This window comes from Terrapene carolina, unplaced genomic scaffold (assembly GCF_002925995.2).
Source record: "Terrapene carolina triunguis isolate 2854851 unplaced genomic scaffold, T_m_triunguis-2.0 Scaffold97, whole genome shotgun sequence".
Lineage (NCBI taxonomy): Eukaryota > Metazoa > Chordata > Testudines > Emydidae > Terrapene > Terrapene triunguis.
In genome coordinates, this window is record NW_020664448.1 from 4,148,773 (window position 1) to 4,162,909 (window position 14,137).

Here is a 14,137-nt window from a genome sequence, read left to right on the forward strand (position 1 = left end):
CCGGGACACCTCCTTCCAGTCCAGCCAGTGCACAGCTGCGACAATGATCTACCTTGCCTGGCAGGCTGACTTTGTAACACGCCCATCCTTGAGCCTCCCCCTGGTCCCCCTGCCACCCATCGCGTCTAGCTTAAACTCTTCTCCTCACCCTCAAGACCCCACACCATCCTGCTCCCTCCTCCACCCCTGCTCATCCCACCTCCCACTCCAATCTGCAGCCTCTTCTCTGTGTCGCCCCCTAGTGTACAGAGTGCCTGCCCCAGTAGAGTGACCAGATAGCAAGTGTGAAAAATTGGGACAGGGGGTGGGAGGTAATAGGCACCTATATGAGAAAAAGCCCCGAATATCAGCACTGTCCCTATAAAATCGGGACACCTGGTCACCCTTGCCCCAAGCCACCACCCTCTTTTCTCTGCACTCAAGCCCCTCCCTAAGACGCATGTTGTCCCCAAGAAATAATTCAACTATTCTGTAACCCTCATTTCTTCTTCAAGTGCTTGCTCATGTCAATTCCAAGTAGGTGTGTGCACGCCGCGTGCACAGTCGTCGGAAGGTTTTCCCTTAGCGGTACCCGTCAGGAGCAATGCTCCCTCCAAAGCCATGTGGACAGAGAGTTTAGAGATGGGACTCTGGGGAGAGGGGGATGAGCAGGGATGGGGGGCACAGCGGGGGTGGAGGACTTGGACCTTCCCGCCATGCCGGACACCTGGCGACTAGGGACCTCATAGCAATGACAGCGCAGTTCCCCACACGGGCGGCGGCACTGGCACCGTCACAGTTACCGCAAAGAGGCACAGTGCCCTCTAGGGGCAAGCCGGCGATGATGTGGCACCGCTCGCCCTCACCTCCGCACCACTCCCCGGCACCATCTCACTCCGCGCCACCTTGGTCGCCAGGATCGGAGTCCTCATCGGACTCGGAGGCGGAATTGTACGCCTCTAGGCAAAGCTGGCACCGCTCCAGACAAGGTGGACAGCCACTACCCATGATTTCATGGCCACCGCAGAGGCAGGCGCCGGCTCAATGGCCCTCCTGGACCCCATGGGCCTACCACCAACCCAAAGGGCCGGGGTCCAGATCCTTGTCGGTGGTTTCGGAGGCACGAGCCCCTCCATCATCAACAGCTGTAGCCCGGGAACCTCTGCGAGGATCAGAGATGGGCACACAGGCCGGCACTGAGACCTCAGCGGGACTCGGCACCGGGGCCGGTACCAAGATGGGCTCGGGCCTGGAGACACACACGGCGTTTTGGCGCAGGGGTATCCCCGCGAGCCAGAGGGTCAGGAAAACTCAGTGCCCCCATGAGCATCTTCTTCATCCTCCCCGGATGAAGCGGTGGCAGGCACATCCACCATGCTGCTGGCAATGGACAACAGAGCCCACCCGGAGTTGATCAGAAGGGTGGCTCAAAATTTGGGCTTGCAGTTAGAGGAGGTGTCAGAGGAGACCGACCCCATGGTCAACATTCTGGTGCCTGAAGGTCCCTCATTAAAACCATCCATAACACTAGTAAAGCATTGTGGCAAACTCCCGCTTCTCTTCCTCCCATGGCCAAAGGGGTGGAGGGAAGTATTTTGTGCCTTGAAAAGGGTATGGGTACCTGTTCACTCACCCTCAGCCAGGCACTCTGATGGTGGAGGCTGCCAACGAAAAGGAAAGGCAGGGACAACCAGGACCGACTCCTAAGTCTAAGGAGGTGAAGAAGCTGGATCTCTTCAGTAAGAAGGTATATTCTACAGGGCCGAGGGGGGGGGAAGCTCCAGCTTCACATCGTCAACCAGCAGTCAGTCCTCAGCTGCTATAGTTTTAATTCTTGGAACGTCCAAATTTAAGGAGCGCCTTCTGGCGGACTCCCGCTCGGAATTTGCTGCTGTCCTTGAGGAAGCAAGGTCGTCACGAGGACCTCCTTACAGGCCTCCCTCGATTCAGCGGACTCTGCAATCCATACCATGGCGACAGCCGTAGCCAAGAGAAGGAACTCATGGCTTCAGGTGTCGGGACTCCCGCACGAGGTCTTGCAGACCATTCAGGACTTGCCTTTCGAGTGCGTAGGGCTCTTCTCGGAGCAAACAGACACGAAGCTCCACAGCCTACAGGGCTCACGGACAACTCCGAAGTCCCTGGGGCTTCATATGGCAGCCTCCCAGAGGAAGCATTTTAAACCTCAGCCTGCCCCTCATTTCTACCCAGCTCCTCCTAGACAGGACTATAGCAGGAAGCGGAGCAGGAGAAAAAGACGGAGACCTTCTCAGTCCTCCCCTAACCAGGGCCAGGGCTCAGCAAAGCAGCCCTCAGCCTCCAAGCCAAACTTCTGAAGGTGCGCCCGGGGGTGACACACCAGTTCAGATTCCAGATCCTTCCCCTCCCTTTTGTGAATCGTCTGTCCCATCTCTACCATGCCTGGGCACAAATCACCTCAGACCAATGGGTCTTGAGCACAGTAGAATTGGGATATTCTCTCCAATTCTGTTCCCTCCTGCTTTCCCACCCTCCTTCCCCGTCCCTCTTCAGGGACCCTTCTCATGAGCAACTTCTCATGCAGGAGGTGCACATGCTCCTACAACTCGGGATGGTAGCTAGTAGAGACTGAGAACGAGTAATGAGCTGGGACAGTTTGTCCCTTGATTGTCCCGCAAGCAATAAAAGCATATTATGCAGTGATCCAGCACACGGCTGGGACTCCACATTGCACTGCATTTGCAAGTCAAAGGTAGCTCTTGGCCCTCTGCATTTAGGGCTAGATTGTGCAAGTTGGTGGACTGTGGGGTAGAAATCTGGGTACCTTTTCCCCTTACAAAGCTCCTACAGGTGGCAGCATAGTCCGGTGGCTAAGGGAGTGACCTGGGAGGCAGGAGACTTGGGTTCTATTCCTAGGTCTGCACAGAACTTTTGGGTACGTCCGTTGCCCAATCTATAGGACGGGGCAGTGATCCTTCAGCTTGGAAAGGAAACGACTAAGGGGGGGATAGGATTGAGGTCTATAAAATCATGACGGGTGTGGAGAAAGTAAATAAGGAAGTGTTATTTACTCCTTCTCATAACACAAGAACTAGGGGTCACCAAATGAAATTGATAGGCAGCAGGTTTAAGACAAATAAAAGAAAGTATTTCTTCACACAACGCACAGTCCACCTGTGGAACTCTTTGCCAGAGGATGTTGTGAAGGCCAAGACTATAACAGGGTTCAAAGAACTAGATAAATTCATGGAGAATAGGTCCATCAATGGCTGTTAGCCAGGATGGGCAGGGATGGTGTCATTAGCCTCTGGTTGCCAGCGGCTGTGAGTGGGCAGCAGGGAATGGATCACTTGATGATTACCTGTTCTGTTCATTCCCTCTGGGGCACCTGGCATTGACCACTGTTGGAAGACAGGATACTGGACTAGATGGACCTTTGGTCTGACCCAGTATGGCCGTTCTTATGTTCTTACCTCCCTTTATAAAGTGCCTTGAGCTCTATGGATGAAAAATGCTATGTGGGCTCAATTCAGCGAGGTGTTGAGTGCCCTCAACTGCACCGATGTCAGTGGGCATTGAGGGGGCTCAGCCCCTCCCAGAAAGTGCCTTATGAGAGCTAAGTAGCTCTGGTGGTATCATGCAGAGTGGAACTAGACAGCAGACACTCACTTCTATGCACTTATCTTTTTCACTGAGCAGTGAAGAGAGATCCTAGCAGTGGTAACAAGGTAGGTTCTTCATTGCACTGCAATGTGGCCTTGGTATGTTTTCTTCTGTTCACGTTTATGGGACTATTTTTTGTCATGGCCTGCAGCCAAGATGCTCCCAAGCAGCTAGTGATTTTGAGGGCCCAGCAGGAGACACCTGAAAGGGCCCTGATTTTCAGGATGTGCTGAGCACCCGTTGTCTGAAAATCAGGCTTCTTCAGAGTGTTTCAAGCTGGGCACCCAAAATCACTAGTCAGTTTGGAACATCTGGGCTTGTATGTTACAGCGATGTTGTCACTTCACTGTTTGGGAACCACCTTCAGCTGGTTTGCTCAGCCGTTAGCCCACATCCGGGGTGACATCACGCATAATGCAAATGAGCCTTGGCCCCTGGACGTTTGTAGATCTCAAAGGACAATGCGTAGGTGGGCAAGCATCATTGTCCCCATTTACAGAGTTCGCTTGATTTCCTGCTGCCATTTGTGGGTTATAGACTATAATACCCACTGTCAGGAGTGACCCAAACCAGGGCTAGGAGGAATGACGTTAGCTGTGGCAGGAGGTAAATTCTCTTTCCTCTCCCCAGGAGCGGACCCATATGTGATCATAAAGTGCGAAGGGAACAAAATTCGATCTCCAGTGCAGAAAAACACCCAGGCTCCAGAGTTCGATGTGAAAGGTCTCTTCTATCGCAAGAAGGCAGGACAGCCCATCATTGTGCAGGTGACTAAAAGGCCAATCGGTGGGGAGCCAGCAGGACACAGGTTCTATTCCCTGATCTGCAGGGCAGCATTGGCTATTTCATCAAAATACTTTGTGACTCAGTTTCCCTGTCTAACAGTGATGCTCATACTTGACCATTCTTCATTGTGAGGCTCAATTATTTAACGTGTTAAGTGAAAAGTATTAATTTGTCAGGTTCTTAACCAGAAATGTGGGCTTAAGGAGGTATGGTGCTTTAGACAATGCGCAGGTACTAGTGGACAAATTGTCAAGCTTTTTTACTAAGCTCTTCATTGGTCTAATTCCCACTAAAGTCAATGGGAGTTTGCCCAAGTTTGGATTCAGTAAGAACTCAGTAAGGGCTTCAGGAGTTTGCTCATTATGAGGTACTACAGATACTTTTCACATCAAGTATAGCCTCTTAAGGGAGCCCTAAAAACAAAAGGAATGTGGGGTCTGATTCTCCACTGCCTTTCAGCTCATGTAGTCACTTACACGCTTCCATGCTGACCCCAGCCCGCAGGGATCAGAGGAGGTGTGTATTTAATCCTGGGAGAGGCAAGGACACAAGTCATCACGTCATTATTAAAATACCCTCTGTATGACCAGTGACAAGGGTTAAAAAGTCCACTCATCCACCCAGGAAAATGATTAGCCCAGTGACCATTTCAAAAGTGGGGGAAGATCAAGATTCACCAGCTGCAGAGAGAGGCTGGTCTAGAGGTTAAGTTCCAGGAGATCTGGCCACAGGTTTCCTGTGCACCCTTGGGCAAGTCACTTCGTCTCTTTGTGTCCCAGGTCCCCATTTATAACAATACTTCCTTTCTCCCACCCTTTGTCTGTTTGGTCTATTTAGACTGTAAGCTGTTCAGCTCAGGGACTGTCTCACTTCTTGTATGTACAGCACCCAGCACAGTATGGCCCTGATCTCATCTGGGGCCTCTCGGTGCTACTGCAAGAGAACTAATCAATAACAGCAAGACTAGAATGATAAAGGCATCCCATATACCCTGTACGGACGTTTGTACATGCAGAATAGGTTGCAGCAGAAAGCTTGCATGTGGCCCAACAGGAACAGCACCCATTTTGTGGTGCATCCGAAGAAGTGGGTTTTTTACCCACGAAAGCTTATGCCCAAATAAATCTGTTAGTCTTCAACGTGCCCCCGGACTCCTTCTCATTTTGTGTTTTGTTTCTCTAGGTCTGGAACCATAACATTATAAGTGACGAGTTCCTGGGCCAGGTGGCCCTAACTGGTGACCCCGATGACCGTCTGTCACAGCAAACCCTTCAGCTCCAAGATAAGGGGAACAAAAAATCCAATGGCATTTCAGGAAGCATTGCTGTGAGACTGCTCAGCAGTAGCAAACTCACCAATGTCTAGCTTCTCAAGGACTCTTCTTCTCGAGCCATATATGTGAATATAAAATATATATAGTATATATACTGCCTGCAACTATGCATGCATCACACTTAAAGGGGCCAGTCTTATATTTTCAAAGTTAAACAAGGTGCCTTTTTGGGAACCAAAATGATTCTTTTACTGACACGAGGCATCATTTGTAGCCAATACTAAAGTGGTTCATGCCGGTGTGAAAGCACTGGGCATATGGTACATTCTGTGACAGCCAGAGTGGGATGCCCTGATGCTGTTTGTTTACATGGGGATGTCGCGCACCCCCAGAGATGGGCAGGTTGGTCCCACCAAGCAATATGCCTTTTCAATCTACCTGCTTGGTTTTAGACAACTGTATGGAAATTCATCATCACTGAAGTCTCCTTTAATCACACATCTGTGGAGGCATCTGAGAAAAGTGGATAACAGGCGGTGTAAATGTACATGGAAGTTTGTCTGTGTAGTGGGCCCAGGTTTGTACACTGGCTGTAGAGCAGCTGGAAAGAGAAAACATGGGAAAATGTCCACAGTCTTTCCAAAACAGTGAATCCCATCCTCCTTGGGCAGTGGCCCCACCTTACCCGGCAGAGATTATGGCTGCACCACCCGGTGCCTGCTGTCTCACTTTCAGCTGTGTGTGGTCTACCTTGCCAAGTATCAACCCCCGTCTTTCATTGATAATTGGGAGCGGGGGGAATGGAATAGGCAATTTGGCCCCTTTAACTAGTTTAGTGGTCCCCAGACTGTGGGCTGTGCCCCCTTAGGGGGGTGCAGAGGAACATCTGGGGGTGTGTGGCGGGGCCTGGGCCAGCCCCCCACGGGGTGGGGAGGGAGCGCCACCCAGCCCCGCTCTGCCCCCAGCTCTGCTCCAGCCCCAGGTCCAGCTGCCCGGACACTGTCTGGTTACTCGCAGTAACAGGCCTCTACCACCGGAGGCAGGAAGAGCAGCAGGTGCTGCTGCTGCTGGAGCCGGAGATGAACTCTGGGATGGCTCCCTGCCCCAAGCATGGCTACCCCTCCCCCGCCCTGCCCCCGTCCCCCCCCCCACCTCTGGAGCGCAGCTCCCCCTCCCCCATCCAGCCCCACTCACCCCCCACCTCCAGAGTGCAGCTCCCCCTCCCCTGTCCTGCCCCACTCACCCCCCACCTCCAGAGCATGGCTCCCTCTCCTGGTCCTGCCCCACTCACCCCCGCATCCCCCCGCCTCTGGAGCACAGCTCCCTTTCCCCTGTCCTGCCCCACTCACCTCCTGTCCCCCCGAGGGGGGGGAGAGGGAAATGCAATTGAGAAAGTTTGGGGACCACTGAACTAGCTCCTAGGGAGTCACACAATACACAAACTATCTTGTCTATTTCTTATAGACAAGCAAGCCATAATGACAGGACAGATGAATTTTTACAGCCTTTTTAATTTCATCATATTGTATCAGGACCAAAATGTCTTAATATTTGTAATCCTTTTAGGTCAGTTTTTCTTTCTCTTAAGAAACAAAATGATAGACGTAGGCTTTGCATGGAAGAATCTTTTCTTACATCATTTATTTGGATCTCTTTTATTTTTAAAGCAGATTTGGGAGGGGAGTTATTGACATTCCATTGTAAATGTTGCTGACTTTTCCGCTTCAGTAAAATGAAAAGAAGTTTTTAATTAAATTAGTTTTGTTTGATTTGCGGGGACAGATCAGCACTTTACAGTCAGCCTAGTTGGTCTAGGAGCTGTCTTTGATTTAATGCCTTCTATTTCCATCCATCATTTCATTCCTCCCAAAGAATCCAGTGTTGCACTTTATTACATAAAACTTTGTGGCGTGTATGTGTTAAAATGGGCTGGGAAAATGTCTTTGTATCCCAAAAGCATCCAAGTGTTATGCTGTACCAGATCCAAACATGCAGTTAAAAAAAAAAAGCCAAAATTGTAGAGATTGTACCTTCTATAAATAAATTGCATATATTTTATTTGAACGCCCTCAGTTCCAAATATCGTGGTCTTCCAAAACCCTTTCTCAAACCCAAGGGCTACTGTATGGATTTGGGTTATTCCGTTTTAGATTCTTTTCAATAAACTTCCATTTCAAATTGATTTCTCTGCCAGCTTTTAATTCAAGCCAAGTCATGGGCGTGATCTTAAGGGGAAGTCAGTAAACAGCTACCGGCATGCGCCCCCGATTACACTAATAAACATTCACTCAACAGGGAAAGGGAATGTGCGGGGAGGACTATATTTGGGAAGCATCCTTCTCATCTGAGAGCAAACCCTTACACGGTGTACCTGGCCACTAGCCACATGGTGTCAGGGTGTTGCTTTCCAGGCCCTAGAACTCTTCTCCTCCTGAAAGACAGTCGGCCACGGCACAGACAGACGTGCTGGAGAACACACGTTACGTGGATCGGGTCCGGGTAAGAGGGGGTCGTGTGAGCTGCGGTGGCTGAAGGTTACTCCTTTTCTCACGCCAGACAAGCAGCATTCCAATGGCAATGGATCCCTGCCCCCACATTATGTGTGAGATTCTGTTCCGTGCTCCCCTTTTGTGCCCTAATTCTGAGCTGCTCGAGGGGCGGGAGAGGCCACCAGTGTAGCCTCTGAATCTGTGCAGTGCTATATTCTGCAGCCTTGTGACTACCACCGAGCCTCCAGAATTGATGCTGGAAGGGCCTGATGGAGGGCAGAAGGTTGGGTGGGGGGCTGCTGCTAGAGGGGGGCAGCTCTGTGGGAGTTGGAGCTGGGGCTTTAAGGCCACTCTCAGAACTCTGCCTGCAGGAAGGGAAGGAGGCTGCTGGGATCAGGCACTAACCTCTAGCAGACTGGCTGGCCAGCCCTTTATGGGACGAGTGGGAAAGGAGGAAACAGAAGGGAGCAGCTGTGCCTAAAACCACATTCCTCCTCACCCCTGGGGCTGCAGGGGAGACTTCTCCCACTCCTGAGAACAATGGGCTTGGGCACATCCTCAGCCCCCCTCCAGAAGAGGGACTCAAGCTTCCTAATTCACCCCAGAGGCGCCATCCCTCCTCACAAGGCCCACACAGTTGTGGCCGGAGAGCCGTGTGTGCACGTCCATGGTGGAAGCGCTGAAAATAAATGTCCCTGTGAGATGCCTTTGGCAATTCAGAGCTGCCAGGGGCCCTGCTCGGGCAGAGGCTGGCCCCCTTTGCACCTGCTGCTCTTCGCCTTTTGCAAACGCTGGGACCCGCAAAGGCTGGTCTCTGAGCTGAGGTTTCTGGGGCTGAGCCTTCACGTGATACCTTGTCCGTTCTGTCCCACCCCTGCACCAGCGCAGCCTCCCACAGCTCCAGGAGGGCTTCGGCCAGGAGCAGCATGGTTCTTCCTGGCCAGCCTGCCAGCACATTGGGGGAGGGGAGAGGAGCCCTGACTGCACTTTCACCCTCTTAGTGGGGTGCCTCAAGTGTTGGCATTGCACTAGCACAGTCTGTGCATTCACCAACCTGCCTAGGGCTGGGCCCTGTGCAGGGTCACAAGGGATGGGGAAAGTCACCTGAGGGCCCACATCTCACCTGTGCACTGTGTAGCCCAGTGTTTCTAATGCTTTAAACCATCAGAGCAGGGAGAGTTGGGACGGGGTGTAACCACACGAATGCCTGTGATCTGGGAGACTGGCGTTCAGCCGCTAACATTAGACTTTCCCCAGCCCGTTGTCAGTTTCCTAGCTGAATATTTCCTTGTCATTTAACTGGGTGCAGTATTCTTCCCTGCCTGCCCTGAAGAGTTGTGCATTGTTGCTGTGTGCTGTTGAAGAGCTGCTGTGTTCCGCCCCAGAGGTGGCTGCATTTCAGTGGCAGGCAAAATGATCCCTATGTCACTTGGTAACACTTTGCTTGTAATCATTCTGTGTTGTGCTTAGGCGGCTTTGGATAACGTGTACCGTGTACTATTACATATATATATAGGACATTTCTTTCCAAAGGGTCCCACAGCACTGTACAACTCTGCACACAGGGATGGCATTACCAAGCACTGAAAGGCCCCCCCTCTGGAGTGAAACATGCATCAGATCATGGAACGAGGTAGAAAACAAGGACTGGTCAGTTTTCTCGTCTCCTTCCTGCCACAGCTGCTGTCCCTTCTACCTCCCTAGCCTTCTCCACACCTGCTGATTTCGCTAATCTTTGCCTGGGATTACAGGGTGAAATTCACTCCAGTGCAGAGCCAGGACGAGACCTAGGCACCATTTATCCCCTTCTCAACCCTTTAAAATAGGTCTTAAGAGAGATTTAACTGTTGCAAAGGTCTCTGCACAGTGGGGAATTTCACCACTGAGGAGGGAGAGGGCAGATCAATTAGACAACAGCCACTTAGGACCTTGCTTTTGAGTTAAAAGAACCTGCTGAGGATCACAATTCCCTTATATTTAACAAGAGGTAAATGGGTTGATGTTTCTTTGATGTGTGCAAAACTCCCACTGCGATCTGTATTAGCAACTGCATGGAGGGAAGGATTGTAGCCCAAGTCCACAAGGTGGCGCTGTTGTGCCTTTTGTTTGTGGGGCTCTGTTGTTCCCCACTGCCAGCCACAATACAGCTCCTGGCCTGAGATCCTGGTTCCCCTGCCCCCCCTTCTGGTCCCCAGCACAAGGGAGGGAGTGAGAGGGAACTGCCAGAGGGGGAGGCGAACGTGTCGTCAGAGCCAGGCCTGGCTTAACCCATCCCTGGGGCTAGGCACAATTTATCGAGATGCTCCCGCACTGTGGGTGCATTTATATTAGCCTGGTCCTGACCAGCACAGCTGCACAAGTGATCTCTTAACCCAGGGCCTACTCCTGCTGCTCAGCTGTTGCTTAGTTAACCCTCTCCTCTCCAGGCTACTCAACCACTGGCATAGGTGCTGGAACTAGGTGGTGCTGGGGGTGCTGCCGCACCCCCTGGCTTGAAGTGGTTTCCATCATACACAGGGGTAACAATTTGGTTCAATGGCTCTCAGCACCCCCACTATACAAATTGTTCCAGCGCCCCTGGCCACTGGCTCCTGCTGCACAGACACTGCCCTGTTATCCACCTTGTGTCCACTCCCGCAGTGCTCTCCTGGCCGGCTCCCCCATGCAGGAACCCTCCGCAGCTTCCCATCCCTGGAGCAGGCCTTGGGGCTGTCGCCGAGCGAGGCAGAGCAGAGGGGCCAGGCTGCTGGAAGCGGGGCAAGGCTGGTCAGGCCACCGGGGGGAGCTCTGGTGCAGGAGCCGGCCCCACGGCGGCGGCGAGGAGGGGTAGCGCTGGCCTATTGCCCACTCAGGTTTGGCCTAGCCAATGTGGCCTGCTCACCCATCATGACAGAGGCCAAATGTGAATGAGTGGTGTCGTGACCTGGTGCATGGGGCGCTGTGCCGCTCAGGTTGGGCTCCCTGCATGAATTTGGGCCCGAGGCACATGCCAAAGCATTAATCCAGCCCGGAGCAGAGCCGGGCTGCATGAATCGAGGGGCTCCCGACAAAAAGACAGGGCCTATTGGAATTAATTGATGGCAAGAATCTCAGCCAGGTCCCTGGTCCTAGTACTGCACCTTCTAGGGGCCCAGTTGGAACCCTGATTTGGCCAGTGCCCCAGGCATTAAATAGTTGGGGGTTCGCTAGTGACCCAAGGGTTGCGGGAGGCTGTGCTGAGTGGTCGCTGTCCAAGGCAGAGGATCTTTGCGCTGCTTCTCTCCAGCCACATGCATATGCTAGGCTCTAGATCCTGGAGTGCACACAGGGGAAATCGGTGGTAAGTCCGTGGGAGAGCGCCAGCTGCTGTCTTCAGGCACACTGCAAGCCGGTTGGATGCTACTGACTAATTCCCCCAGCAAGGTAGGGCCTTTCCCGTCGGGGCTGATCACCCCGTGCCACCTCTCCCCCCGACGTTAGCCATGCGGTTCTGCACAAAGCGCTGTACGTTACAGGCCAAATCCTGTCCTCCTTTCCACACAACCCCACTCCCACCCAGGTCAGCGGGAGCTGCAGAGAGGAAAGGGCCGAGCATCTTTGGCCTGCGTTATACAGGTCAGACTAGATGAACATGGACGGTCTCTCTGGTGGCGAACGGTGGCGTTTGTGAGAGGGGTACCGTTCCTTTACACCGTCAGCAGGAAGCCAGGCGGGAGGGGGAGGGGTCTAGGCAGAAGCTCCACAGTGAAACAAAGAGTGAGACGCAGTGACTTGAGGGATGATCCTGTTTTCTTTATTCTAGTAGAGTTCCTTGTTCAGTACCGGAGGAAAGAGACTCTGCGATTTTTTCCCACTGTCAGCCAGCCCTGCGTCATGAGAGGCAAAGCGATCCCCTCCAAGGCTCTCCAGAAATCCTCCTCCACCCCCTCTGCTCGTCTCTTTGCTTTTCTACCCGGCAGCTCCCCAGCTGTCACACTCTGAGAAACGCTCAGTGCCCCTGCCGGTCCCTGGGCCACACTGGTGATGGTGGAGTGGGTGCTGCTGCATGGCCCCCTTCTGCAGTCGCATCTTCACACCTTCCCCTCTCTGACGGAGGTGGGGACGGGAGAGACACTGGCAGATTCATCACGTAGCCGGCTCTACCAGGGGAGTGGGTGATGACACAACCACCGGCCCCCTCTAGAGGGGAAAAGACACCAGCAGGATTTTAATGCCTAGCCCTTTGTAAGGTATAACAGCCGCCATTTTGGCCAGAGTTAAACGCATGAGTCTCCACAGCTCGAATTAAAGAGCCAGCATCTCCAACTGGGGTCTGTGACAGACTCATACCCTCTCTGGATCGGGCACCCAGGACAATATCTAGCACCCCCTGACCAGTGGGTTACAAGGACACCCCCCCCCATGGGAGAGACCCAGTTTTGACTTGAGGGGGTAAATGGAGAGGCAGGAGGCTCAGGCTAACATAGCAGAAGCTGCGACTGCATCACAAGGTTATTCCCCGACCAGCTGTATGAGGCCATGGCCAGATGCCGAGAACACGGGTCATCAGCAAGGACTGGACCTGAGACCTTCTGCACCAAAACCACAGACCTCCCTCCACCCCTGGAGTAACTCTTGGGTGTGTGCCGGCTGTGATAGTTCCTGGTCCCCGCCACTAGAGGGAGACATGATCTCACACACACTGAGTATTTCACAGGCATGCAAGGGGGGTGCCTGGGGGCTCCGGACATGCTGCTGCACATACAGCTGAGTCGGGGTGTCTGGCACATCAGACATGGCGAAAGCCCAGCACAGGCAGCAGGGCTCCAGCTGTCATCACTAGTGGTCACTGTGGTCACTGGAGACAGGAGGTGGGAGCTCGGCAGGTGAACAGACTGGAAGGTTTGCAGGGAAGGGGAATCTCTGCTCAGTGAAGCATGACCCCTGAGGAGGACCTGGCTCATGCCCCCACATTTCCTAGCGTGTGTAACCCTTTCTATGCCAGAGTCCATGCACTCCTCTCCCCACTGTGCATCGTAGTCAGCAATCCAGTCCAGGGTGGCTCACTTCAGACCAGAGCATAGGCAGGACCCTGTATGTTAACGCTGTGCGGCCCAGGCTGCCTTCCTCAGCCTGAGCCAGAGAGGGTCTGGGTACACCCAGCTGTCGTCGTGTTTGCTATCCCCAAGCCCTCTTTCCAAATCCATCGCCTCCCCCATTTCCCTCCCTGCAGGTGTTATGCATTCAGGCCAAGGTTCACAAAAAGTCCCTAGTGATTTGGGGGACCCTGGGTTCTCGGGTGCCCGGAGAGACACCCTAAAGGGGGCTGATTTCCAGTGGGTGGGGCCTCAGCACTTTCTGACAAGCAGGTTCCTTTGCAGAATCTCAGGCCGGGGAATCAAAATCACTTGTGACTTGGCTTCATTCTTGAAGTGTTGCCACTACCTCATAGAGTTTTGTGGCCCATTAGATCATCTTGTGTGACACAGGTCAGAAAACATCATCTGACACTTAAATATCTTGCAACGCCGGCTACAATAGTGCCATGCAAATGCCTGTTCTCACTTTCAGGTGACATTGTAAATAAGAAGCAGACAGCATTACCTCCTGCAAATGTAAACCAATTTGTTTGTCTGAGTGATTGGCTGAATGAGAAGTAGGACTGAGTGGACTTGTAAGCTCTAAAGTTTTACATTGTTTTATTTTTGAGTGCAGTTATGTGACAAAAAAATTTACATTTGTAAATTGCACTTTCACAATAGAGATTGCACTACAATACCAGAGATTATTTTTTGTACATAATTCTACATTTGTAAGTTCAACTTTCATGATAAAGAGATTGCACTACAATACTTGTATGAGGCGAATTGAAAAATACTACTTCTTTTGTTTATTACAGCGCAAATATTTGTAATAAAAAATAAATATAAAGTGAGCACTGTACACTTTGAATTCTGTGTTGTAATTGAAATCAAGCTATTTGAAAATGTAGAAAACATCCAAAAATATT

The 14,137-nt window shown here is 52.2% G+C and overlaps 1 protein-coding gene across 7 annotated transcripts in view; it reads left to right on the forward strand.

Moving 5' to 3' along the window:
• Nucleotides 1–6,815, forward strand: part of CAPN5 (calpain 5) — a 119,003-nt gene extending 112,188 nt beyond the window's left edge. For all 7 annotated transcript variants that reach the window (XM_026651629.2, XM_026651632.2, XM_026651631.2 and 4 more), the window contains 2 exons: nt 4,252–4,388; nt 5,590–6,815. In XM_026651629.2, the coding sequence (XP_026507414.1) occupies nt 4,252–4,388; nt 5,590–5,772 (320 nt within the window). In that variant the 3' untranslated portion in view covers nt 5,773–6,815. The remainder of the gene's footprint in view (nt 1–4,251; nt 4,389–5,589) is intronic.
• Nucleotides 6,816–14,137: the final 7,322 nt, after the last annotated feature.